General features: G+C 41.3%; 1 protein-coding gene across 3 annotated transcripts in view; it reads left to right on the forward strand.

The window, feature by feature from the left end:
- Apoo (apolipoprotein O) overlaps positions 1-27,085 on the forward strand; it is a 50,898-nt gene that overhangs the window by 15,974 nt on the left and 7,839 nt on the right. For all 3 annotated transcript variants that reach the window (XM_070040709.1, XM_070040707.1, XM_070040708.1), the window contains exons 2-7: positions 5,573-5,689; positions 7,787-7,906; positions 10,801-10,855; positions 14,460-14,555; positions 19,496-19,587; positions 20,817-20,897. In XM_070040709.1, the coding sequence (XP_069896810.1) occupies positions 5,573-5,689; positions 7,787-7,906; positions 10,801-10,855; positions 14,460-14,555; positions 19,496-19,587; positions 20,817-20,897 (561 nt within the window). The remainder of the gene's footprint in view (positions 1-5,572; positions 5,690-7,786; positions 7,907-10,800; positions 10,856-14,459; positions 14,556-19,495; positions 19,588-20,816; positions 20,898-27,085) is intronic.

Genomic DNA, 27,085 nt, shown 5'->3' on the forward strand with positions numbered 1-27,085 from the left:
TGTCTTGCTGTCTTTAGATTCCTTTGAAGCACTAGAGACAAATCATTAGAAGAAAATTGAAGGGAACCCCCCCCCCAAAAAAAAATCAAACAGTTTGATGTTGACTATATTGCAAACTAGAAGGCAGGGGCCACATTCGCTTAGTGTGCCTGACATGAAGTTAGGTATGCAACAAATATTTGTTTTTGAAATGAAATTCTAGTTGACCTCTTCTAATTGCTATGTCATATGTAATACTGCTTAGCTGGCCAGATTTGTTTTTGTAATCATCAGCCTTTGGCAAGCTTCAGTGAGAAAGAGAGAGCAAGTTAATTTTTTTTTTTTTTTTTTTTTTTTTTTGCCTGTACTGGGGCTTGGAACTATGGGCCTGGGCACTGTCCCTGAGCTTTTGCTCAAGGCTAGCACTCTGCTACTTGAGCCACTTTTGTCTTTCTCTGTGTTTAATTGGAGATAAGAATCTCACAGGCTTCCTGTCCAGGCTGGCTTTGAACTGAGATCCTCAGATCTCAGCTTCCTAAGTAGCTAGGATTACAGATGTGAGCCACCAGTCCCACTAAATTAATGCCTTTAATATATAGCAGCTTATATCTTTACATCACTTGTTAGTTGCCCCATCTAACCAAGTATAGCCCAGTTTCTCAGCTTCCATTCTCTCTGTGGGCTGTGTGAAAAAAAGTTGATAATGTCCCATGGTATGATGATGTCTTACTGGGGAGTTGAATCACACCACAAAGCAAAATTTAGCCACCATAGGCCAGAAAACTCAGTGACACTGCTCTTGAAGTTTGCAAAGGCTGAGGGTCTCCAGGTCACCTTTTTTTTTGAGCCAAATTTTAGTTTTCCCTGCCACATGAGCTTTCAGCTGTACTCAAACTGCAGACAAATCAACACATTAGGGTCATCTAGTAACTGAAGAGCATAGTCCCAGAAGGGCGGAATTTGAAAAAAAAAAAACACAAAAAAACAGCCCTTAGATTTGGTCTGTAATTTAGCAGTCATTGATGATGCAGCTCTTAACAGAGGAAGAATTGACTTTGAACTAGCAAACCAGACTCACATAATCCCACATACAGCATATATAATCAATTCTTGGAAAGGTGCATGTGCAATTACTTTTCTATGCCAAATTTGTCCTGAGTGGTAGAGTGAGCCCTAGCAACTAAGGATTCTCAAGGACTGTCACTTGAGACAGGGAGCACTCAGCCTAGAGATTCGAGTCTTCCACAAAGGTCCAGAAGAGGTTTCACTTTTCAGGACATATATTCAGAGGAGGCAGATCTGTGCTCATGTGTTTCAAGGCAGCCCCACAGGAGTACTGATGAAAGAAAAGCTGGTCAAAAGCAAGACTTTGTAATTATGCCCCATGTCTTAGGAGTTAGTGAAGCCCCTCCATCCTCCTTTCCCCTCTCCCCCTCCCATTACTTCCTCCCTCCTTTGATAAATGGGACTGAGCCCAGAGCTCCATGTATGCAAAGCAAATGCTCTACTACTTGATCCATCCACATACTCCACTCCTCCCATCTGCTCCCCTTTCCTCCCCCCTTTCCTTTCTTTCCTTTCTTTTCCATCTTTCTTCCTTTCTGGTCCTGGGGCTTGGGCTCAAGGCTAGTGCTCTACCACTTGAGCCACAGCTCTTTGTGGCTTTTTGGAGGTTAATTGGAGATAAGAGCCTCATGAAATTTTCTGTCTGGGCTGGCTTTGAACCAAGATCCTCAACTCTCAGCTTCCTGAGTAGATAGTATTATGGACATGAGACTCTAGCTTGTGTGTGTGTGTGTTGATACCAAGATTTGAATTTAGGGCCTTTTGTTTGCTAAGTGGGTACTCTAGCACTTGAGCCATTCTGCTAGCACCTGTGTGCTTTGTTTCTGACACAGGGTCTTGCTAAATTTGCCAGGTCTGGCCTTGAACAACTACTTCAGTAGTGGTTTGTCTTTCTTCAAGTTCCCAGCCTTTCAGTATTGTCCTTAGTTTTCTTTTTCTTTAGATTTTTCTTTGCCTTCCTTTTATGCTTTCCCACTTTCCAAGGGTGATTTCTGCCCATTTTAACAGCCTCTCCTGAAATTCTATTTTTTTGTGTCAAAATACTGTACAGAGTGGTTACAATTACATGGGCAAGATAATGAGTACATTTCTTATCAAGCATTGTAGCCTCCTCCTTTGTTCCCCTTCCCATCCCTTCCCATCCTCCCCCCGCCCCCCCACCCAATCCTCCCCGCACGCCCCCCCCCCCCCCCCCCCGCACCAATAACAACTTGTACATCTCATTGTTGCAATGGGTCCACCTGTATCCCTGTCTCCTGAAATTCTATTATTTAATGGGTTGGCTTAAGTAAAGACAGGGCACACCATGAACCCAAGCTGTGTGGACACTAGAGGTTTCAAATGCAAGGAGGGGATACCAGCTTGAGCAGATAAGAGAGGTATCAGAAACAAGGTTCTGGCAAGTGTCAGCTTGGCCTGGTGGAAAGTCCCCAGAAGGACAGAGAGCAGTGAGCTCACATGCCTCCACTGGGGATCAGGGATGGGACTCCGTGGGAACTGTCTGGGTCACTCAAGTTTCCGACGGGCTGGTTTCTTTTTTAAAAGAGCCAGAGTGGTTGGGGAAGAGCTGTGTGCTAAGTTGTGGATTTAAAACCCAGAGCCCTCTGAAGGTTGGAGCAGTTTTCTAGGAGGGATGTTGATCTCTTTAGTTATGGGTACAAAACACTTAGTGACCAGTGTCAGCTGTAGTTGGCTAAGTATTATTGCCTTGAGATTTAAGATGTTTCAGCATGGACATTTAATACTTAAGAGGCTATTACTTATTTTTAAACCAGTTAAAATGATAAAGCTACTGTGTGTGTGTGTGTGTGTGTGTGTGTGTATGTGTGTCTGTCTGTCTGTCTGTCTCTGTGCCTGCTTGTCTGTGCACATGTGTGTGGGGCTCATATGCACACTGGTTCCAGGACTTGAACTCAGGACTTGTACACTGTTGCTAAGCTGCTTTCCTCAAGGCTAGCACTCTACCACCTGAACCACAGCTCCATTCCCCACTTTTTGGTGGTTAATTAGATAGGAGTCTCATAAACTTCCTGCCTAGGCTGGCTTCAAACTGCCATCCTCAGATCTCAGCTTCCTGAGTAGCTAGGATAGGCATGAGTCACTGGCACCCAGCAATAAAGCCACTTCTTGAAATTTCAAGATTTCAAGCCGGTTGCTGCTGTGCTGTTTATGCCTATAATCCTAGCTACCAGGAGGCTGAGATCTCAGGATCCTGGTTCAAAGCCAGCCAAGTCAGGAAAGCCCATGAGACCCTTATCTCCAATTAACTACCAAAATAGCTAGAAATGGAGCTATGACTCAAGGGGTAGAGCCCTAGCCTTGAGCCCAAAAGCTCAGGGACAGTGTTCAGGCCTTAAGTTCAAGCCGCAGGACTGGCACAAAAAGAAATTATTTTCAGTTCAATTCGAATTTTCTTTTGTGTGTGCTTCGAGACATTTTTGTTATATTTTATCTAATATTGTATGTTTTATATTACAGAATAGCTTAGTCTTTTGCATTACAGAAATAGCAATTCTCAAAATACAATTTTCATAATACTTAATCATACCTGACTAGACACAACAAGATCAACCACTCTTCATTTGTCCCCTTTTCTATCCCATACCTATGTCTTATTGGAGCATCTCTTCTGTGCCAAGCTTTGCTATAGCAGTAGGGATGAGAGTAAGACACTTCATCCCCAAATGGACTCTGATCTGATAGGGAGAACTTGATAGATGCAAACAAAAGGTTGAATTCTCCCTACTCTTGGAAGTGGCACTGTGGCTCAAGCGGTAGAGCGCTGGCCTTGAGCTGAAGAGCGCAGGGATAGCGCCCAAGCCCAGAGTTCAAGCCCCACGACCAACCAAAAAAAAAAAAAAAAAAAGAAATGTCTCCCTACTCGTAAGTACTTCTACATAAAGATAGATCAAGGAGAGGATATTTTAGACAGGAGTCCGCATAAGTTTACCCAGGAAACTAGATAATAGCATGAGGAAAATATAGGGAGTTTATGGACAAGGGCAGAGTGAGAGAGATGAGGTTAGAGAAGGTGCTTATGGCTGCCCAGAACAGCTCTATGGTTCTAAAATCCTAGATAATGAATCCAAAAAAATTTCAACTGGGCACCCCATAGTTTATGCCTGTAATCCAAGCTACTCAGGAGGCTGAGATCTGAGGATGGCAGTTTGATGCCAGTTTGAGGCAGGAAAGGCTGTGAGACTCTTATCTCCAATCAAACACCAGAAAACCCCCAAAAACCTGGATGTGGAGCTGTGGCTGAAGTGGTAGAGTACTAGCCTTAGCAAAAAGGCGCAGGAACCTTTAGGCCCAAGGACAAACACACACACAAAATTCAAGCAAGTATAGAATATAATCAAGATTGTAGTTTAGAAAGATCATTCTTTTTCATGGTGTTTTGAATCTTTAGCAGACCAGAATACTGGTTAAGTTGCTGCTAAACAATTCAGGAAAGAAGTAAAAATCCAAGGAAAGATTACACAGGAAAGTATAAAGAGGAGAAAGTAGAACTGAAGTCATTTACTAGGCAGAACTAGCAGGCTTGGTGACCAATAGGATGAGGAAGGGCTGTAAAGATGACCTCAGTTTCTTTTTATTATTACTAATTAATTAATTGTAAGTGGTCAAATAAAAGTCGTACATACTTCTTGTATATAAACAGGACGTCTTAAAACATATATCCATTGTAGAATGCCTGAGTCAAGCTAATTAACTTGTACATTACCTCACATATTTACATTTCTTTGTGGTAACTAAAAGTGTTGAACTCATAGAAGCAGATAGTAGAGTGAGAAGCTGGGAGGTGGAGGAGAGAGTTGCAGAGATGTTGGTCCAAGTATATAAAAGTCATATTAGTTCTATATAAAACTTAAACAGGAGGAGTAAGGTTGAGAAGTCTGTTGTGTACTATAGTGACTCTAGTTGATAAAAATAGATACTATATCCTGGAAAATTGCCGACTACATGGCAGGTGACCTTGAAGTTTCTGATGAGATTTTCATTGTTCCTGAGACTGCAAGTAGAGAAAGAAGGCTGGTCGGAGGGCCAGATGATGAGTTGGTTTTGGACTTGTTCCAAAGATTAAATGGACAGATACTACATATAGATTGATAATCTAGTTGTCTAGGTATAATTTTTTTTTGGGGGGGGTCCGGTCGTGAGCCTGAACTCTGGGCCTGGGCACTGTCCCTCAGCTTTTCAGCTCAAGGTTAGCGCTCTACCACTTGAGCCACAGCACCACTTCGGGCTTTTTTTTTTCTGTTTATGTGGTGCTGAGGAATCGAACCCAAGGCCTCATGCATGCAAGGCAAGCGCTCTACCACTGAGCCACCTTCCCAGCCCCTGGCTTGAAATTTTAAGTCTGTGAGAACATACATTATGTTCTGACTTCCTCAGTACTTCAGGCATGCACTTATTTCTCATAAAATGCAATATACCTTTCAGGGCAGAAGTGAATGAAATTATGAATATGCTCCTGTTATTACTTCATAACTTGAGGAGAAGGCTTATGATGGCTTCTGCGTTTCAGGTAATTCAAAGGTCCATGGTGCCAGCCAGCCTAAGCCTGCTTACCTTCAAAGTCTATGCAGCAGCACCAACACCAAAAAAGGATTTGCTTCACAAAAATTCCATGAAGATCGATGAGGTAACACCTTTTGAATGTCTGATTTTAGTTACTGTAAGAGTTTTTACAGGTTATAAATCAGTAGGACAGAAGATTTTGGTGTTTTTATTGGTGAAGTTCTGGAGATTAAATCCAGCACCTTGCGGATTCTAGCCAAGCACCCTATTCTTGAGCCCTCCCTTTAACCCAGATATGGTATATTTAAAAGGAAGAAATGTGTTTTCTTACACTTTGTTTTCTATGTCTAGGTGTTGTGGCATAAGAGAGTGTGACTACAGAGTCCCACTTACTTGGGAAGCTCAAGTAGGAGGGCTGAAAGTTTGAGGACAATCGAGCCTGCATAGTGAAGCCCTGTCTCAAAATAAAATTTAAGAAGGGTAGGGGGTATAGCTCAGCACACTTGGCTAGTATGAGCAGTACTCTATTATTACAAAAAGGTTACCATTTCATAAGTCAGATGAATACGTACAATGTCACCCTGTTTTTAGCTTCCCCTCCACAGTATCCTCAGTCTAATCTTACTGTTGCCAAGAAAATTACTAAGCTCATCCAGGCACCAGTGGCTCACACCTGTAATCCTAGTTACTCAGGAGGCTGAGATCTGAGGATCACATTCGAAGTCAGCCCAGTCCTCAGAGACTCTTATCTCCAATTAACCATTCAAAACTCAGAAGTGGCGCTGTGGCTCAAAGTGGTAGAGCACTAGCCTTGAGTAAAAGAACTCATGAACAACACGCAGGCCCTGAGTTCAAGATAATTACTAAGCTGTACCCTTGTCAGCAGATGAACTTTAATAATACTTAACTGAGGGCATAATTAAGGAATATTTTATAGATTTTTTTTTTGGTGTTGGTCCCAGGGCTTGAACTCAAGGCCTGGGCACTGTCCCTGAGCTCTTTTTTGCTCAAGGCTAGCACTCCATCACTTGGGTCATAGCTCTACTTCCAGCTCTTTTTGTGGTTAATTGGAGATAGAGTCTCAGGGACTTTCCTGCCTGGGTTGGCTTCGAACCATCATCCTCAAATTTCAGCTTCTTGAGTAGCCAGGATTACAGGTGTGAACCACCAGTGCCCAGCGTTTTACAGATTTTTCTTTTTAGTATGGAACCTGCCATATCACATTAGCTGATAAGCAAGACTCACTTTTCTAAGTAGCCTGACTGATTCTGGACCAATTATCAAAGCAAGAAACGTTCACATTCTCCAAGAAACGTTCACATTCTCCAAGAAACTAGAAACATGAACCCTTTCTGCTTCTTGTCTTTGAATTTGGCTATGGACAAAGCTACCTTCAGTCTCCCCTTTGGAGTTACTTGAATGATGTTTACATAAAGCTAATTAGCTTATCTTTTGCCCTTTACTCTCTTCTCAAGCCTTGGGAACAATGGTTCAAATGACAGGGGTCAGAAGTCAGCCAGCAGTGGCTGTGAGAAGTTTCTACTCTGAGGGGGAACAAACTGTCTCTCCTACTTTCATGAGTCCACACTGTTCATTCTCACTGACTAACCAGTTATTCATTTACTTTCACATGTTTTTTAAAACCTCCATATACCCTTTAGAGTAGGAATAAGGAACCTATTTTTCTGCCAAGAGCCATTTGAATATTGATAATAACATTTGAGGCCATTACAAAATTACCAATATAGGCAAGAGGCTGTGAGCAGCAGATATTTCCTACCCTTGCATTAGAGTTATAGAATCATTTTTTCTGAATGAAGTCTGAGGTACAATGCCACATAACAGAATTAAAAAGAGTTAAGGGTGTAGTTCATGTGAGAGTGCTTGCCTTTTGTGCTTGAGGCCCTGCATTCAGTCCATAATACCACCAAAAAATACAACAAAAACAGATAGAAGGGAGCTGTTATGCTTCCTAGCAATGGATTTGGAGGGCATAGGACATTTTGGAGGCCTGCTCCCTTTTCCTTGTCCTTATCAAAGCAAGGTACAACGATCATCTGAAATCAAGTTATAGATTTCATATAACTCTTATGGTCACTGAAATTTATGGATTAACAGAAATATTATAGTATTTCTAATATTTGTATGTATACCTACAAATGTGATGGCTTATTATATGATCTCATTAATGGATATGATGTTTTGATTTTAATATCTGCAGCTTTCACTCTACTCAACTCCTGAGACTCACTTTAAGTATGTGGAGAAACCAAGAACCCAACTTGAAGAAAACATCTCAGAGCTTCGACAGCAGTTTGAACCATATACAAGTTGGTGTCAGGTATGGCTCTTTACAGTCAGTAGTGAAAGGCTGCACTGAGAAGAGTCTTAAGTTGACTACATGTTTTTGGAAAATAGCATAATAGAGCTGGGCATCCGTGGCTCATGCTTGTATTCCTAGCTCAAATCTCAATATCATGGTTTAAAGCCAGCCTGGGCAAGAAAGTCCATGAGATTCATTTCCCATTAACTGTAAAATCTGGAAGTGGATCTGTTGTTCCAAGTGGTAGAGTTCTAGCCTTGAGCACAAAAGCTTAGGGATAGCACTCAGACCCAGAGTTTAAGCCCCAGGTTTGGCACAAAAAATGGCATAATAGAAGGCTCAAATTAAGGGTTCCCAACTTGCCAGGCACTGGTAGCTCATGCTTGCAATCCTAAGATTACAAGAGGCTAAGATCTGAAGATCACAGTTCAGAGCCAGCCTGGGCAGGAAAGCCTGTGAGACTCTTCTCTCCAATTAACCATCAAAATGCTGGAAATAGAGCTGGGCAAAGTGGTGTATAGCCTTGACCAAAAAAGCTTAGGAACAGGGCCCAGGCACAGAATTTAAGCCCTAGGACTGTCACCCAAAAAGAACGACAGATAGAGACAGACACGCAGACAGATAGACAGACAAAGAAAGAAAAAGAAAGAAAGAGAAAGAAAGAAAGTTAAAGAAAAGAAAGAAAGAAAGAAAGAAAGAAAACCTACAAGTCAATGTCTAGAGTGACATCCTAATTCTTTTGCTAGCTTAATCCTTTCATTGTGCCAGTACTGGGATCATTCTTTTAAATGGCCTTAAATAATAAATGCTGAATTTGGGGGAGAACTGAATGTCACTTCGTTAAAATCCAATATTATTTTTTTCCACCCATTAGAGAAAGAAAACCTACATATCAATGTCTTTTGCTAGCTTAATCCTTTATTTGTGATGGTACTCAGGTTTGAACTCAGCCTTGCACTCTACTACTTGAACCACAGCTCCACTTCTGGCTTTTGTAGTTAATTGAAGAATCTCACAGACTTTCCTGCCCAGGCAGTCTTTGGACTGTAATCCTCAGATCTCAGCCTCCTGAGTAGCTAGGATTATATTATAGCCATGAACAACTGGTTTCTGCCTGGTTTTTGTCCTTTTGTGGGTGGAAAACAGTTTGTAAGTGGTAAGTAGTTCCCAAGTGACAGACATATTCAAGTGATACCCCTGTGTCTTATTCACCTTCACTACAGAGTTCACTTATTTTCACTATAGAGTTCTTGAAGGTGAGTACAGTCTGGTTGTCCTCCAAACTGAGTTATTTGCTCTTATGTCACATTATAGTTGGTTATTCCTGCTTCAAGTGAGTACGTTCCAATTGTAGGCCCCCAAATGGGTAGGGAACCTTTTCTCCTAAGGGCCATTTGAATATTTATAACAGAATTATCAGGCTATATAAAGCTATCAATATCGGGAGATGGGTTATAGGTAGCCAATGAGAGCCAGCCAGAAGTGTACATGTCTGTCCTGCAATGTAACAAAAGGTTTTACAGACCTTATATGGCCCTTGGGCTGGACGTTCTCCCCCTTCCTCCCCATGCAATGACAAATTAGGAAATAGAGTTAGTAACAAAGACCGATTTAATCTCCTAGGGACAGAATTCGCTCTGTAATTATCAAGAGGATTGATTTTTCTGTTTCCTTCCGGTTTTTTAATTTTTATTTTTTTGGTTAGTCATGAGGTTTGAACTCAGGGTCTAGGCTCTGCCGCTAAGCTTCTTTTTGCCCAAGACTAGCAGTCTATCACTTCTGGTTTTCTGGTGATTAATTGGAGATCAGAATCTTTCAGACTTTCTGCTCAGGCTGGCTCTGAAGTGCCATCTTCAGATCTCAGCCTCCTGAGTAATAGATGACAGGCATGAGCTACCAATGTTCCGCAGTTTCCTTCAGCTTTTTGTTTTTTTTGGGGGGGGGGATCCAGTCGTGGGGCCTGAACTCTGGGCCTGGGCGCTGTCCCTCAGCTCAAGGCTAGCGCTCTATCACTTGAGCCACAGCGCCACTTTCGGCTTTTTTTCTTTTTGCTTATGTGGTGCTGAGGAATCGAACCCAGGGCCTCAGGCATGCAAGGCAAGTGCTCTACCACTGAACCACCTTCCCAGCCCCTTCCTTCCGTTTTAAGAGTGAGAAGTCTGGCGGTGAGAAGGCTAATGAAGAGAGTGAATAGGATAAACCTTGTTGATGTTCTTTATATACGTATGGATGAAAATAGAACAACAAAAGCTGTTGAAATTATTTTAAGAAGGGAGAAAGTGATAGATTGAGATTGATGGAGTGCATTGTATACATGTGTGGAAATGTCACCATGAAATTCCTCTCAGAATGAGAAGTTTAAAAGTTGTCAGAACCACCATCTTGGGCATCTTTGCTCCCTATGGCAATAGTAAGCCATTCTTCCAAGTAGTTTGTAGTGAATAGGACATTGCAAAAGAAAAAAAAATCCAGAAAACAAGAAAATAGGTTTCTGTTCAAAAGCTGTTAATAACTGATGCTAGAACTTGATGGTAGAGTGCATGAATAGCCTGCCTGAGGCCCTGGGTTTATCTCCAGCACCAAGAAAATGTCAACACTTTAATAATATATTCAGTAAAGGCAAGTATTTGTATTTGTGCCAGTCCTGGGGCTTGAACTGTCAGGGCCTGGGCTACCACTCTACCACTTGAGCCACAGCTCTACTGCTGGCTTTTTTTGGTGGTTAAATAGAGATAAGGGTTGCACAAACTTTTCTGCTCAAGCTAGCTTCAAACCTCAATCCTCAGAGCTCAGCCTCCTGAGTAGCTAAGGTTAGAGGTGTGAGCTATGGCACTGGGCTAAGACAGGTATACTTATTCTGTTACTTTCTAATCAACCTAGCCTACTTATTCCATTTCTTTTTATCTTCTTAGGATAGATACTGTGAAACTAAGCCCAAGGTGCTGCGTATGATTCAATGGGGGTTAGGTAAGTTGACTTTTAGTTAGACATAATGAGTTACTTCATTAACATTGAACTGTTTAACTGATGTTCCACGAATGGGCTGTGGAAACTGTATGAAGAATTTTAGAGGAATGTGATTTTTTTTCTGGAAAGATCAATTATTCTCAGATTACAGAGGACTAATATCATCTAAATGGCTTCTGCATTATTAGGATTGTTGGGCTGGTAAGTACTGATACACTAGATTTTTTTTTAAAAAATGAGACCAGAAGTAGTGGCTCATATCTGTAATCCCACCTACTTGGAAGGTGGAGAATGAGAGGTTTATGGTGTAAGGCTAGTCCCCACAAGAAGTTAATGAGACTCCCATCTCAACAAACAAGTGGGGTATGGTAATGCATGAAGTCTAAGCTATGAGGGAATCATTGGTGGGAGGATGACAGTCTAAGACTGCCCTGGGGGAAAAAAGCACAAGATCCTACCTGAAAAATATCCCACAAAAACAACACCCACAAATATCCCACAAAACACAACAGTTTCCAAGTACAATGTACACACACTAAATCATTGGTATATTTTCATAATCACAGTAGTTCATTTGCACTACTGTTGTCACATGCTATAGAAGTTTAGAGGCAGAAAGGAACTGCCCTGGGATCCTGGGAAATATCTTAGTGCATAATGAGAAGTGTGCTTACATGTTTTTCCATTTGGTTTTCATTGCTCTTGATGGTTTCTTACTTATGGGCCACTTATTACATGCACTCATAAACTGAGTTTATAGTCTATGTTCTGAGCTCAGTCAGAACTAGTAAATTAATAGAGATAGCGATACTATTTCATTCCTCTTGCTAGGCATCTCAGCAAATCAAAACCTTCTTTGTACAAGGTTTTGTTTTGTGTGTGTGTGTGTGTGTGTGTGTGTGTGTGTGTGTGTGTGTGTGTGTGTGTGTGTGTGTGTGTGTGTGTGTGTGTGTGTGTGTGTGTGTGTGTGTGTGTGTGTGTGTGTGTGTGTGTGTGTGTGTGTGTGTGCGTGTCCGTGTGCGTGTGTGCGTGCGTGTGCGCCAGTACTGCAGCTTGACCTCAAGACCTTGTACTTTTACTTGGCTTTTTCACTCAAGACTGGTGCTCTACAACTTAAGCCATACCTCTGCTTCCATTTTGCGGGATTTGAACTGAGAGTCTCTCAGATCTCAGCCTCCTGAATAGCTAGGATTACAGGCATGAGCTGTCAGCACTGGTAAGATTTTAATCATTTCTAGATGGAACAAAACAATTGTGTGACTAAGGAGGTCTCTTCCTTGTCACTTGTCATTTTCCATTGATTCATCACAGTAGACATTGTTTATAATATTTTGTCTTTTTTTCCTTCTCTTGGATTCTTTTTTTTAAGATTTTTATTAGCATTTATTAGTTGTATAAAAGAGTTTCATTGTGTCAGGCACTAATGGCTCATACCTATGATCCTAGCTATTCAGGAGGCTGAAATCTGAGGATCGTGATTCAAAGCCAGCCTGGGCAGGAAAGTCCATGAGACTCTTATTTCCAACTAACCCCAAAAAGCTTGAAGTGGAGCTATAGCTCAAATGGTAGAGTGCTGCCCTGAACAAAAGATGCTGAGGACAGAGCCCAGGCTCTTGAGTTCAAGTCCTAGGATCACCCAAAAAAGTTTCAATGAGATATTTCCATTTATGTGTACAATGTGCCCCATCAAACTCACTGCCTTTGTCACTCTTCCTCATCCCGTCCTCTCCCCCTTCTTAAAACAAATTTTACTAGATTTCATTGCTCTATTTTCATGCACACAAACACTCTTAAAGAAACATTTTATTATGAGTGGTGGTGTATGCCAGTATAGCCACTCCATTTTCCAGCAGTCATAGCTAAGTTATGTTACTAGAAGCCAGGCTTTCGCTTCACGTACTTTCTTCCCCAGTCTTTGTGATTTACCCACTTTGGCCTAGCTTGCCAAAGCCAATCTGGGTATCCTCCTATCGGCTGCTCGCTGTGCATGTTCAGAGTTCAGTAACACTTAACTAGTAAGAATAAAAGGAAGTAGGAAATTGCTTCAAAAGACCTAGACAAGAAGAATGAAAATTCAAAGTAGGCTAAAGGGCAAACAATTGAAAAAAACAGATGGGAATAATGCAAGCAGAGCATGAAGTCTTATAATAGTATTTAAAATAATTGCCACAAAGTTGATTAGGACTGTGGTCAAAGCCAAGCACCTATTATTCTAACACTTGGGAGGCTGAGGCAGGAGAAGCACAGTTCTAGGCCAGCCATAGCAAGATCCTATCTCAAAAAGTTATTTAATTATTTTAGTGTTGACCTTGGGACTTGGACTTAAGTCCTGGGTGCTACCCTTTAGCTTTTTTGCTCAAGGCTAGCACTCTATCACTTGAGCCACAGTGCCACTTCTGGCTTTTTTTCTGACTAATTGGAGATAAGACTCTCATGGATTTTCCTCCCAGGATGGCTTTGAACAGCCATCCTCAGATCTCAGCCACCTGCACCTGGCTTCAAAAAAAAATGTTGAAAAGACAGCAGTCAATCATGGATATCGATGTACTCAATCATTCTCAAGATATAGAGGAAGGAGACTAGTTGAGTAAAAATTGGGAAGACAAGCTGTTAGGGAAGGATTTCTGAGGTGAGTCCTCAAAGAACAGTGTTAGCCACATCAGGGCTGTGAAGATGGGACACTGGGTATCAGTCTACACAGCCATCAAGGTGGGAGTTAGCACAGAATTTTCCAGAAGGAGGTGTAAGCAGATAGGCAGTGCTGAAGATGAGGTTGAGGAAGAGACATGACGGTTTTCTGTATCAGGACCTGGCTGATTTCATTTGTTAAGCCATCAGCTCTTAGAAGTGATTGTAATAGGTATCTGTTGGATAATTATCCACTATTACCACTGGGAGGAGATATGCGTAGGTCTATGCAATCTACCATTAAGGAGCTTATGTTCTCTGTGAGAGGCACAGAACATACACCTGAATAATTAAATGTGAGGTACCAAATATGAGTTGCTGAATATAATTAAATATGAGGTACTAAAGTCAACTGGGACTTTAGAGGAGGAGGAGGAGAGGCTGATGAGGAGATAAGGGCCCACACTGGCTCTTATTTGGTGAGATTGGTCCAGAGGAGAGAAGAGGAAAGGAGGCATCATGCAAATTATCCTAAGGTATGCTTAGGCACAGTAAGAGGCTCACATGTTGTATTTTCTTTTATTTATTACTTATGCTGTGATCAACAACAATGGCTACTTCCTACATGAACTTGTACACCATAAGGATACTGATTTCTCCAAGTTTAATGTATTTGGTTCCTGAAAGAATATGTTGAAGAATCTGAGCAGATCTAGGCATGATAGCACATGCCTGTAATCCTTACACTCAGGAGGTAGAGGCAAAAGTGTTGTGAGTTTGAGGCCAGCCTGGGCTGCATAATGAGCCCCTGTCTGAAACAACACCAACAATGACCAAAAAAGTCTGTTAGCAGAAAACAAAGAATGTATGGTTTGCATCCATTAGATACGGTATATACTAGCTATATGTAAGACTTTTTGTTTTGTTTTTTAATGAGCAATTTGTGGAATTATTTCCTGATCTGCTTCTGTTGTAGATAGCTATAATTTTCTCCAAAATGCACCTCCTGGATTTTTTCCAAGACTTGGTGTTATTGGTTTTGCCGGATTTGTTGGATTCCTCTTTACTAGAGGTAGGTGAAGTTTTGTCTTTATTAATTTTTTATTTTTTTAGCTGTTCATGTGGGAGGGAAGATAAACATTTAGTTCTTCTCTTTTTATTTTAAGATACTGAGTTGGTTCCTGAATATGGCCTTCGTAATATATAATTAATATGGTGGTTAGCAATCATTATTTGACTTTATATTTGACTTTAAGCATAAATTGCATACTCTTGGTAAAAAAAATTATTCTTAAAAATCCCATTTACTTGCTTCAATTCCTATTGCTCTTTAGTACAGTTTTTCGTGCCTAACCAAAAAGCTTTCTGAGTACTTCACCAACCAAGCTACCAATCACAATAAATTTTTTCTTAAATACAAGTTTATTATTATTAAGGTGTTGTACAGAGGGGTTACCATTCATAAGTCAGGTAATGACCAAGTCAGGCATATTTCTATTTGGACAATGTCCCCCTTCTTCGCTTTCCCTTACTTTCCCCCCTCCCACAATAAATTTATTATTATTGAGAGTTTATTAACTTGATGTGTCATGTTTATAGTCAGTGTTGATGTAACAAGTTTAAAATGCTTACAATTAAAAATTAATGAATTAGCAAGTTGAAAATAGTACTCTGGGAGCTTGAGGGTTGGGAAGAGTTCAGTGGCAGTGTACTTGCCTAGTGAGTGCTGGGTTCAATCCCAAGCACCAAAAATTATTACTACTTTCCATTGCTTGATTACAGAATAAAATTAGAAATAAAGGCTGGTAAAAGGCTTTTCTCTGATGAAATTAGTTTTTATGAACTGTTTAGTTTCACTGATTGTAAGATATATTGACAATTTAAATTTGATTGTAAAATATATTGATATATTGATAATATAAAACTTAGGTGTTGCAAAAGTGCCTAATAGAGCTATCCCAATACAGAGAATGCTGTAATCGAAACCCCATGAAAGAGAACCATATTTTGATACGTCTCAGTTTAGAACTCTTCCTCTTTAGGCATTATGTTTATTTTCAAGTCTGGAGGGCAGGTGTACTGGCGCTGCTCACAGTTTCCCTATAATATGAACATATGTTATAGTCTCCAGGCCGTCCTCCCATCTTGAAAGTAGTAACTAATAATAATAATAATAGGAATAGTGCTAGACGCTGGTGGGTCACGCCTGTAATCCTAGCTACTCAGGAGGCTGAGATCTGAGGATGGCAGTTTGAAGACAGCCGGGGCAGAAAAGTCCCAGTGAGGCTCTTATCTTCAAATAACCACTCAAAAGCCAGAAGTGGAGCTGTGGCTCAAAGTGGTAGAGTGCTAGCCTTGAGCAAAAAGAGCACAAGGACAATGCCAAGGCCCTGAGTTCAAGCCTCACAACTGACTAAATAATAGTCATAGTAATAATAATATTTCTAGATCAGTTTTAGTAGTCACCTTCCAGCCAACATTTTTTTCACAAACTTCTTCCTCTTTCTTGCAAAGCTATTCAGAAAAAGGGTTCCCATTTCATTTAGACAATGTTTGGGATTGATAGGCATCCCACGGCCAGGGTGCTAGTGTAGAAGGGCCTGAGGTGATTAGCAGCAGAGGAGGTCACCAAGCAAGGGGACCATGGTGATAAGTATGCCTTTGGATGGCCAGAGCAGTATACAGGTGCCTTCAGGGAAGTTGGTACCTTAAGCTGGCAGTTGCAGTATGAGCTCAGGGGTCCCTCCTGATAAGGTTCCTTGAGTGCATCTGCTAAGTTATGTGAGTAGCATGCCCATGACTTTGGCAGCAACCGGAGGCTCACAAAGAGATGGCTGTTATCACTGGTGACTTCCCTACACCTCTCACTGGCTTTGTGGGAGGAATGAGTATGAAGATTGGGGAGAGGAATATGCTCATACCTCCTTTCTGAGGTTCTGGGAAGGCCCTCCCGCCCAGCTCATTGAGAGGTCTGGCAAAAGTTTGTGGTCCAAGACTTACCACTTGTGGGGGGCTGGGAAGGTGGCTCAGTGGTAGAGCGCTTGCCTTGTATGCCTGAGGCCCTGGGTTCAATTCTTCAGCACCACATAAGCAAAAAGAAAAAGAAAAAAAAGCTGGCAGTGGTGCTGTGGCTCAAGGCTAGCACTACCACTTGAGCCACAGTTCCACTTCTAGCTTTTTCTGCTTATGTGGTGCTAAAGAATCGAACTCGGGCCTCTGCATGCAAGGCAAGCACTCTACCGCTGAGCCACCTTCCCAGCCCCAAATTGGGTTATTTTTAAATGACCTTAAATGTCTCCTATATTTCATAATTATTTTATTTTATTCATTTTGAATATTTAACTTTTTCATTTTCATGAGCTTTTCCTTGTTCTCTGAATGTCTCATGTTTTTCATAGAATTCTTTTTTTCTTTTAATGTAGTAGCTTCTTGAATGTATTTGATCATATTTAATAACAGGTTTAGTTTGGTTTTGAAGTTCTATTTCCTGTAGGGTAAGGTTTGTTTTTTTTTTTTAATTCTTGCTTGTTTCTGTCTTTCTCTTTTATGTTGTAGGCTTTCCTCCAAAGTCTTGGTTGTCTGGTCATGTTTCAGAATGAGGCAGTTGAAACACTAGTAAGAAGTCTTTTTGCATAGATGGGGCTTGCTAGCAGGGCAGGTTCTAACCTTAGATGAGGTTGCCTGGATCCAGGGCCACCAGTGAGAGGAACACTTTGCTAAACAGGCACCCACACAAGCTCAACTTCTGCTGAAGGCTGACACTCTACCACTGGAGCCACAGCTCTGGTTCTGGGTTTGTGTTGGTTAGTTGGAGATCGGACTCTCACAGATTTGTTTTTGAACTTGCTCTGAACCCTGATCCTTAGATCTCAGCCTCTTGAGTAGCTAGGATTATAGACATGAGCTACTGTGCCCAGCCCTATCCTGTTTTAAAAATTGGGCCTAGCTAGAAGCACTTTGGCACTGAGATGGCATGTGAAAAGGAATGGGTCAACTTGGCCCTGCATCGGACTTGGACTTGTCCTGTTGTCTTGATCCCTGGTTGCCATCACTACTCCTTGTAGTACCTGCCAGCTCTGTGTAGAGAAGCTCTGCTCCTTCTTTGGCTGCAACCCCTCCTTAGCATTTCCTGCTCTCTTATTCACATTCACTCCCTAATTCATGAAAATTTGTTAACACTTACTTGCTGGTCTTGGGGCATGAACTTAGGTCTGGGCACTGTCACTGAGCTTTTTTGCTCAAGAATATCACCCTACCACTTGAGCCACAGCTCTGCTTCTGGCTTTTTGGTGGACATAAGCATCTCATGGATTTTCCTGTCTAGGCTAGCTTTGAACCATGATCCTCATATCTTCATTTCCTTTGTAGTGAAGATTACATGTGTGAGCCACCAGTGCCTGACTAACACTTTTTTATGGTACTGGAGAATGAGCCCAGGGCTTTGTACTTGTTATATAATCATTCTACCTATGAGCTATACCCTCAGCTGATTAGCATTAACTCTCTGCCAATGCCACTCTGTTTCCTCTTCATTATGGGCTCATTGTTCTGTGTTTTATTCTTTACTATTTATTTTAACGGAATTTCAGAAAGGAGAGGAATAGGGACAAGGAAGGTAATTTACTTTAAAACCTCTAGGAATTAAAATACTGGCACTTGTAAGTTTTTCAAAAGTTTTTTATCTGCTTCCTTAGAAATGATTGTTCTTTGTTTTCCTTTAAAATTTTTTTGATGTATAGGGGTTTACAGTTAGATAAGTCAGGCAAAGAGTACATTTATTTTTGGACAGTGTCACCCCTTCCTTCACTCTCTTCCAGTTTTATTCACTCCCATCCTCAAATGATAGTTCTTTTTGGGGGGGAGGTCTGGTCGTGGGGCCTGAACTCTGGGCCTGGGCGCTGTCCCTCAGCTCTTCAGCTCAAGGCTAGCACTCTACCACTTGAGCCACAGCGCCACTTCCGGCTTTTTTCTTTTTGCTTATGTGGTGCTGAGGAATCGAACCCAGGGCCTCATGCATGCAAGGCAAGCGCTCTACCACTGAGCCACCTTCCCAGCCCCCAAATGATAGTTCTTAAGCCAGGTGTGGTGGCACATGCATGTAATCCCAGCATTTGAAGTACTTGGGAGGCTGAGGCAGGAGGATCATGATCTCAAGTGTAATTAGTGAGTTAAAAGCTAGCCTGGATGACATAAAAGAGACTGTTAAAATAATCAAAAAAGAAATGGTGGTTCTCTTGAGAACATTTGTTAAGTTAGAGATGTCAGTCATGAAAGGCCACATATTATATGATATGTTCACAGTAGGCAAATCAATAGAGATAGAATGCAGATGGTTTTTGTTGAAGGGTTGGAAGAGGGAATTGGGGAGTCACTATTAATGAGTGTTCCTCCCTCACTTATTCCTCCTTATCTGTCTATCTATTGCCAGTCTTGGGGCTTGAACTCAAGGCCTGGGCACTGTCTCTTAGCCTCTTTGTGCTCAGTGCTAGCACTCTACCACTTGAGCCACAGCACTATTTCCTGCTTTTGCTGAGTAATTCATTAGAGTCTTACAGACTTTCCTGCCCAGGCTGGCTTTGAACTGTGATCCTCAACCTCAGCTTCCTGTGTAGCTAGTATTATGGGCGTGAGCCACTGGCACCTAGCCCTCCTTATTTTTCTTCCTCTTCCTCTTCTCTCTCTTTCTTACTCAGGGCCTTATGAATGCTAAGCACATGCTGTTCCACTGAGCTACACCAGCCTATAGGTAGGGGTTTCTTTTGCGGATGATAAAATTGGTTTTGATGATGGTTCTACAACTCTGTGAATATACTAAAAGTCCTTGAATTCTATACTTTAAACAGGAAGATTATATGAAGGATATCTCAAAAAAATTTGGTGTACATACTGTTATTAAATATATCCTCTCAATTTAGGGCCAAAGAAATCTTACTCAATATTAAATGTTTAAAGGAGATTGTGATGTTGATTATAACAATCACCTAATGGTGTGTGCCACCTTTTATTTATTAGGCTCAAAAATAAAGAAGATAGTATATCCGCCTACTTTCATGGGATTGGCTGCCTCTATCTATTACCCACAACAAGCCATTGCATTTGCCCAGGTAAGTTACTACTCAGTCGGCTATAGTGTTCTTCATTCTTGTTTGTGTGGAACTTATGGGTTTGCTGCTTAATTTCGTTTTATTTTGTAGGGTTTTTTTGAGGGGGCCATTCTTGGGGCTTTAACTCAAGGCCTGGGCACAATCTCTGAGCTTTTATGCTCAAGGCCAGCTGCCACTTGTGCCACAACTCAAGCCTTAGCTTTCCTGCCAGGGTTGGCTTTGAACCAGTCTTCAGATCTCAGCCTCCTGAGTAGCTAGGATTATAGGACTGAGCCACCAGTTCTGGCTAGTTTTCCTTCTTATTCTGTCATTTTTGCTATCCTTTTTTTATATGTGTTTTGCTTTTTATTTGCTCTCTTCATTTTTTTCCCAGTCCTGGGGCTTGAACTCAGTGTCTGGGCACTGCCCCTGAGCTTCTCTGTGCTCAAGGCTAGCACTCTACCACTTGAGCCACAGCACCATTTTCGGCTTTTTCTGTTTATGTGGTGCTGAAGAATCGAGCCCAGGGCCTCATGCATGCAAGGCAAGCACTCTACCACTGAACCACATTCCCAGCCTCTTCAGTTTTCACTTTTTCTTTTTCTCTTTCTTGTATTTTTTTTTTGTCTGTTGTGGGGCTTGAACTTAGAGCCTGGGCACTAAGGTTTTTCACTCAAGGCTAGTGCTCTACCACTTGAGCCATAGTGTCACTTCCAGCCTTTTCTGAATAGTTTATTGAGATGATAGTCTCACAGACTTTCTTGCCTGGGCTGGTATTGAACCATGATCCTCAGATCTCAGTCTTCTGAGTAGCTAGGATTACAGGCATGAGCACCAGCACCTGGCTCTTGCTATCTTTTTACTTGCTTATGTTTCACTGATTTTTTTTTCTGTGCCAATCCTGGAGCTTGAACTCAGGGCCTAGGTGATATCCCTGAAGTTTTTTTTTTTTTATTTTGCTGGCACTCTAGCATTTGAGCCACAGTTCAATTTCCAGATTTTTGGTGGTTAATTAGAGATAAGAGTCTCCTGGACTTTCCTCTCTGGGCTGGCTTTGAACCACGATCCACAGATCCTAGCCTCCTGAGTAGGTAAGATTACAGATGTGATCCACTGTTGCCCAACTCATTGTTACACAGACATCCTATAGTAGTCATTTCCTTTAGAAATAGGAAAAAAGAAAGCTGAGTATTCTCTTCTTTACCAGTCACATATGGAATAGTAACGGGCGCTTTCTATTTTGTTTCTAGGTCACTGGGGAAAAGCTGTATGACTGGGGTTTACGAGGATACATAGTTGCAGAAGATTTGTGGAAGGAACACTTTCATAAGGTAAAAAAACAATCATTTTCACTATCTCCCATTTGGTTTAAATGTGTGGTTTTTCTAGATGTGTAAGGTGTTGGATAACCCTATTGCTTCAGTTGCCATTTTTGTCTGTTTTTATTTTTAGCTTTTTCTATTTGTTTTTGTTCTAAGTTTCTAACTTAGAATTTTCTAGTAGTGTTTATTATCAGCTGGGTCAAATAAGTGTTGACTGTCCAAGGCATTTCACCTCAGCCTTAGACCCTAATTTCTACTCTATTCTATTTATAGTTTGCTCAAAGTATAGCATATTATGTAAAAACTTTTATCAGGGGCTGGGAAGTTGGCTTAGTGGTAGAGTGCTTGCTTGCATGCATGAGGCCCTGGGTTCCATTCCTCAGCACCACATAAGTGGAAAAAGCTGGAAGTGGCGCTGTAGCTTAAGTGATAAAGCTCTTGCCTTGAGCTGAAGAACTGAGAGACAGTGACTAGGCCCAGAGGTCAGGCCCCATGACCGACCAATAAAAACAAAACAAAACAACAACAACAACAAAACTTTTAGCAAAAGTGGATTCAAAGGGGAATATACTCTGCTCCCTTAGGGGGTAGGGAGACATCATTGAGATACCCCTCTTCTTATTACCATAATCTTGGTTATTTCCTTGAGCAATAATGAATCTGTTTATTTCCCAGCTGAGGGCAGGAGCCATGGTGTGTTGAGAAGCAGCTACCTGCCACAGGCCATATTCTTTGTGCCATGAGCAACAGAGGGAGGAGCTTGTGTAATCACAAGGATGTGTCACCTTTCATCTTTTCTCCCAGCCACATGGCCGACTATGACCATGAGCGCTGGGATGTCCTCTTTCTCCTGAAAAAAGAATGTGTATGGAACAGAGATCCTATCCTCTACACAGGCAGAGGCAAAGGCAGCTAAGGGAAAAGTAGGGTTCTTATATTCATAGACCTTCTGCATTATAGACTGAGGGAAGTTCATTTTAACTCTGGTTGTTTTACTCAAAAATACTCTTTTCAGAAATATATAAATCAAGCTGATAGCTCATGCCTATAATCCTAGCAACTTTGGAAGGCTGAGAAAAAAGGATTGAGGTTCAAAGCTAGCCTAGGTAGATAAACCGGAGAGAGACATATCTCTAATTCACCAGCAAAAAGCCAGGAGTTGAGGCATGGCTCATGTGGTAGAGGACCAGACTTAAGTAAAAAAGCTAAGTAAGTGCTCAAGTCTCTTGAGTTCAAGCCCCAGTACCAGCACAAAAGAAAAAAAAAAGAAATATATAAATTAATGGGTTGAGCCGGGCACTGGTGGCTCATGCCTCTAATTGTAGCTACTCAGATGGTTGAGATCTGAGGATCATGGTTCAAAGTCAGCCGGGGCAGGAAAGTCTGTGTGACTCTTATCTCCAATTAAATCACAGAAAAAGCCAGAAGTGGAGCTATGGCTCAAGTGGTAGTGTATTAGTCCTGAGCAAAATGAACTCAAGGACAGCGCCCAAGCCTAGAGTTCAAGCCTTAGGACTGGCAAAAAATCTTTTAAAAAATGAAGCCAGTCACTGGTGGCTCACACTTGTAATCCTAGCTACTCAGGAGGCTGAGATCTGAGGATCACAGTTCAAAGCCAGCCCAGCCAGAAAAGTCTGTGAGACTCTTATCTCCAATAAACCACTCAGAAAACTGGAAGTGGCGCTGGGGCTCAAGTGGTAGAGTGCATGCCTTGAGCTGAAGAGCTGAGGGACAGCGCCCAGGCCCAGAGTTCAAGCTCCACGACCGACAATAAAGAGATATATAGTGCAGTGATAAAAGTGTGTGTTTAGCATATACAGGAGCTTGGATTGGATTCTGAGTACTCTCCAAAAACTAGCTCAAAATAATAGCTGTAATTTTGAGGAATTCAGAACTAACATTACAAAATAAAATATGATCCCTTTTCAATGTATATATAATCTTCCAGTGAAATCTGATTTTTGTACTGATGGTTTCCAAAGGAATTAGTCACTCTTGGGTCCTTTTAAACTCGCTCTTGAGTGGGAAGTTCTGGACCACTGTCACGTGTCCCCTGGCAATCCTTTTTAAAGAATAAACAGTTTTATTTTCACTTCTCTGACATTTTCTTTGGAAGCCTTCTTTCCTGTTTAAAAAATGCTTTTAACAAGTCCTCACAAAATTTTTATTTGGGAAAGGAAACAGAAATGTCAGGAAAATAGTATACAGCCTAGAAAGAAGCACAGAAAATGAACCTGAATCAGCCTCCTCCAGAGCACTGTCTCTGTGTAATCACAGACTTTGGCACAGCAAAGCCAGAGAGGGTTCCTGACAGAGCTGTGGTGTCTGCAGACAGGCATACACACTAAAGCCAAAGTGGGGCATTGACTTCTCGAAGTGTTCAGTCTGGGCCGGGTGCCAGTAGCTCACACCTTTAATCCTACCTATTCAGATTGAGATCTGAGGAACATGGTTCAAAACCAGCCAGGGCAGAAACGAGAGACCTTTATCTTCAATTAAATATCAAAAAGGGGCTGGGAAGGTGGCTCAGTGGTAGAGCGCTTGCCTTGCATGCATGAGGCCCTGGGTTCAATTTCTCAGCACCACATAAGCAAAAAGAAAAAAGCCGGAAGTGGCACTGTGGCTCAAGTGGTAGAGCGCTAGCCTTGAGCTGAAGAGCTGAGGGACAGCGCCCAGGCCCAGAGTTCAGGCCCCACAATCAGACCCCCCCAAAAATAATAATAAATAAATAAAATAAATATCATAAAGCTGGAAATGGAGTTGTGGCTTAAGTGGTAGAATACTAACCTTGAGCAAAATAGCTCAGGGATAAAACACTCAGGCCCTGAATTCAAGCCCTAGGAGTGACGCCCGTACAGACAGACAGACAGACACACACACACACACACACACACACACACACACACACATATCTGGTACAGGGCTGTGGTTGTAACACAAATTAGAAAGGCCAGTATTTGGTAGTGATTTGTTAACCCTTTTAAAACTACTGAGAGGGCTGGGAAGGTGGCTCAGTGGTAGAGCGCTTGCCTTGCATGCGTGAGGCCCTGGGTTCGATTCCTCAGCACCACATAAGCAAAAAAAAAGCCGGAAGTGGTGCTGTGGCTCAAGTGGTAGAGCGCTAGCCTTGAGCTGAAGAGCTGAGGGTCAGCGCCCAGGCCCAGAGTTCAGGCCCCATGACTGGACCCCCAAAAAAAAAAAAAAAAAAACTACTGAGATTTAAATGTGAGTCATTTGGGAATAGAATGGTTAAGATTTGTAATTAGTTGGTGATTGGTTTGCATTTCTTTCTGTGCTACACCTTTCCCCTGCTCAAAGTCAATAAGGACTTAAAATGTTCTCCCATTTGTTTACCCTGCCAGCTGTGTGTTCTCAATAGAAGGCAGTAAAATTGATTTGAGAACATTAAACATTTACTACCAGTTTTAAATGAAAAAGTAGCAGACGGCTCTTTTAACATTTGGTTGGTATGGATTTTAGAAATTATTTGATATTGAAGGGCCATTGGTTTTCTATCTCCTACCCCCCCACCTGACTCTAAAACAGGAATTTTGGGGGGCTCCTGATGCTGAGTATGTGGGAGTGGGGAAACGATGATGTTCTACATCTGTCATTTCACTCATTAGCTGTAGTATTCCAATAAGGAATATCTTATCCTCTACTTTTCCTCGTTTACTATTTAGTTACCCAGTCATAGCTATTATACAAAAAGCAGAATAAATGTTTTATCTTTTTGTGCATTTATTTCAATATTTTTGTCAATTGGAATTTTTCTTTTTAAAATCTTTTTATTATCTTGAAGTAGTTGGACAGAGGTATTGCCATTCAACCAAACAGTTTATGACTACAATGACCAGTGCCACCCCTTCAGCGTTCTCCTCCATTCCTCCCCTAACCACCCCTTCCCTCCCCTATCCACCCCTTCCCTCCCCTATCCACCCCTTCCCTCACTGTTCTTAATTTTGCAGGATATGCATTGATTTTTTTTTTACTGCATTCTCCCTCTTTCTTCTCTTCATTGGTAAATATCAGTATGAATTAAAATATTTGCTGTATTTGAATATTTTATCATGCTTGTCCTTATTTGCAGTTCAGAGTGTTCCATTTTGTTAGTAGAAGCTGACTCTGGACGTTTATTCGCTTTTTTTCTTTTTTCTTGTTTTGGTCTGAGACTGGGACTCCAACTTGGTACGTGATGCCTTTGCTCATTGGCTAGCACTTTACTAACCGAGCCAAGCATCCAACCTCAACATTTATTGGTTTCTTATTGAAATGTCTGTTTTAAGTCTTTGACCATTTTTGTATATAGATCACTATCTTGTTCTTACTGATTATAAGTAGTTTTTTTCCCTATAAATTAATATTTTGACTCCAAGTTTTTAATTGTCTTCTTAATTTAGGGCTTGTGTTTTCAATTTTTCCCTTTATTTTGGAGGGGAGGGTAGTTTGAAACAAGATCTTACTATGTAGCCCAGGCTTGCTTTGAACTCAAGATCCTTCTGCTTCTGCTTTGTGCTGGGATTGTAAGTGTGGACCACTGTGCTCAGCTCAGGTTTCTTCTTTTGATAAACAAAAGTTTTCATGTAGTTGGCTTAATGAATTTCACTGTTTTACTCCACGAGCTTAATAAAAGTATGAAATGTTTATTGTTTATTTATTGCTCATCTGAAACCCTTTCAGAATAGTTGCAATGTAAGATCTGAATATCAGAGATGGAGGCTATAATGGAGGTTTGGCTCAAGTGGTAGAGCACTAGCCTTGAACAAAAAAGCCACGCCATAGTTCAAGGTCCTGAGTTCAAGCCTTAATACTGATATAAAAAATAATCATAACAGGGCTGGGAAGGTGGCTCAGTGGTAGAGCGCTTGCCTTGCATGCCTGAGGCCCTGGGTTTGATTCCTCAGCACCACATAAGCAAAAAGAAAAAAGCCGGCAGTGGTGCTGTGGCTCAAGTGGTAGAGCACTAGCCTTGAGCTGAAGAGCTGAGGGACAGCGCCCAGGCTCAGAGTTCAGGCCCCACGATCGGACCCAAAAAAAATAAAAATAAAAAATAAAAAAAATAAAAATAAAAATAATAATCATAACAGATGGAGGCTAGTTATGTATGTTGGTCCTTATGGTCACAAATGGCTCCTTTGGATTTGTCTTATAATTATTAGCTAAACATAACATTGTATCTGAACAAAGGTCATATTTTAGTTTTTCACTAAATTAAAAAAAATGAGTTACTATCAAAGAATTATAGAATGACTGTTAAAGACCAACAATAATTAATTATTTCAAAGGCAGGGAAATACATACAAGAGACTATGAACCTGTTCCCCCACAGGAAAACCGAGCAGAACTTTTAAGGCTGAGGTTTTAATAGTTTTAGTTCAGGCCCTGCTGACTCAGCAGGAAAATAAATGCAAGGGAAGCAGCAGCCACCACCCTGAGTAAACACATTCTGCTTTCTCTTCCTCCATTCCAAATTCCTCAGCTCTCTAAACACGTCTGTCTATGTCTTCCACTGAGAGTAACTCATGCCATCTTAAAATATTTGTCTTTGAGACAAGCCTGACATAAAAGGACAAAGACTGAATGATTTTACTTACATGAGGTGTCTAAAATAGTCAAGCTCATAGAAGCAGAATAGAATGGCGATTGGCTGGAGTTTGGAAGCCTGAGGAGTTGCTAATTGATTAGCCTAACATTTCAGTTGAATGAGATGGATACAGCATTGTGCCTTTTGATGACAATGCAGTGTCATACTCTGCAAAATCTGTTATAGGTTAGGATTGTAGCTCAGTAGTACAACACTTGGCTTAACAACAAGTCCTTGCTTCCTGAATCTCCCATACAGCTAAGAGCTGTGTATCTATTAAGAGGGTAGATCTTGTATTTAGTGTTCTTAATGCTATAAAATTAAAAGGCAAATATGGCCAATGTGGTAGATTTTCTGTAAAGCTAAAGTTATTCTGAATTTGTGCCTTTCCAACTTCCTAAAATTCTAAGAGATAGCACAGTTGTTGGTGGGTCATGCCTGTAATCCTTGCTACTCAAGAGGCTGAGATTGCAGTCTGGACACACAAGTGTTGAGACTCTTATCTCCAAGTAATCAACAAAAAGCTAGAAGTAGAACTGTGGCTCAAATAATGTAATATCAGCCTTGAGCAAAAAAGCTAAGGGAAAGCACCTTGGCCCCAAGTTCAAGCCCC

This window comes from Dipodomys merriami, unplaced genomic scaffold (assembly GCF_024711535.1).
Source record: "Dipodomys merriami isolate MVZ:Mamm:240054 unplaced genomic scaffold, mDipMer1.0.p SCAF_3, whole genome shotgun sequence".
In the NCBI taxonomy this organism is placed as follows: Eukaryota; Metazoa; Chordata; class Mammalia; order Rodentia; family Heteromyidae; genus Dipodomys; species Dipodomys merriami.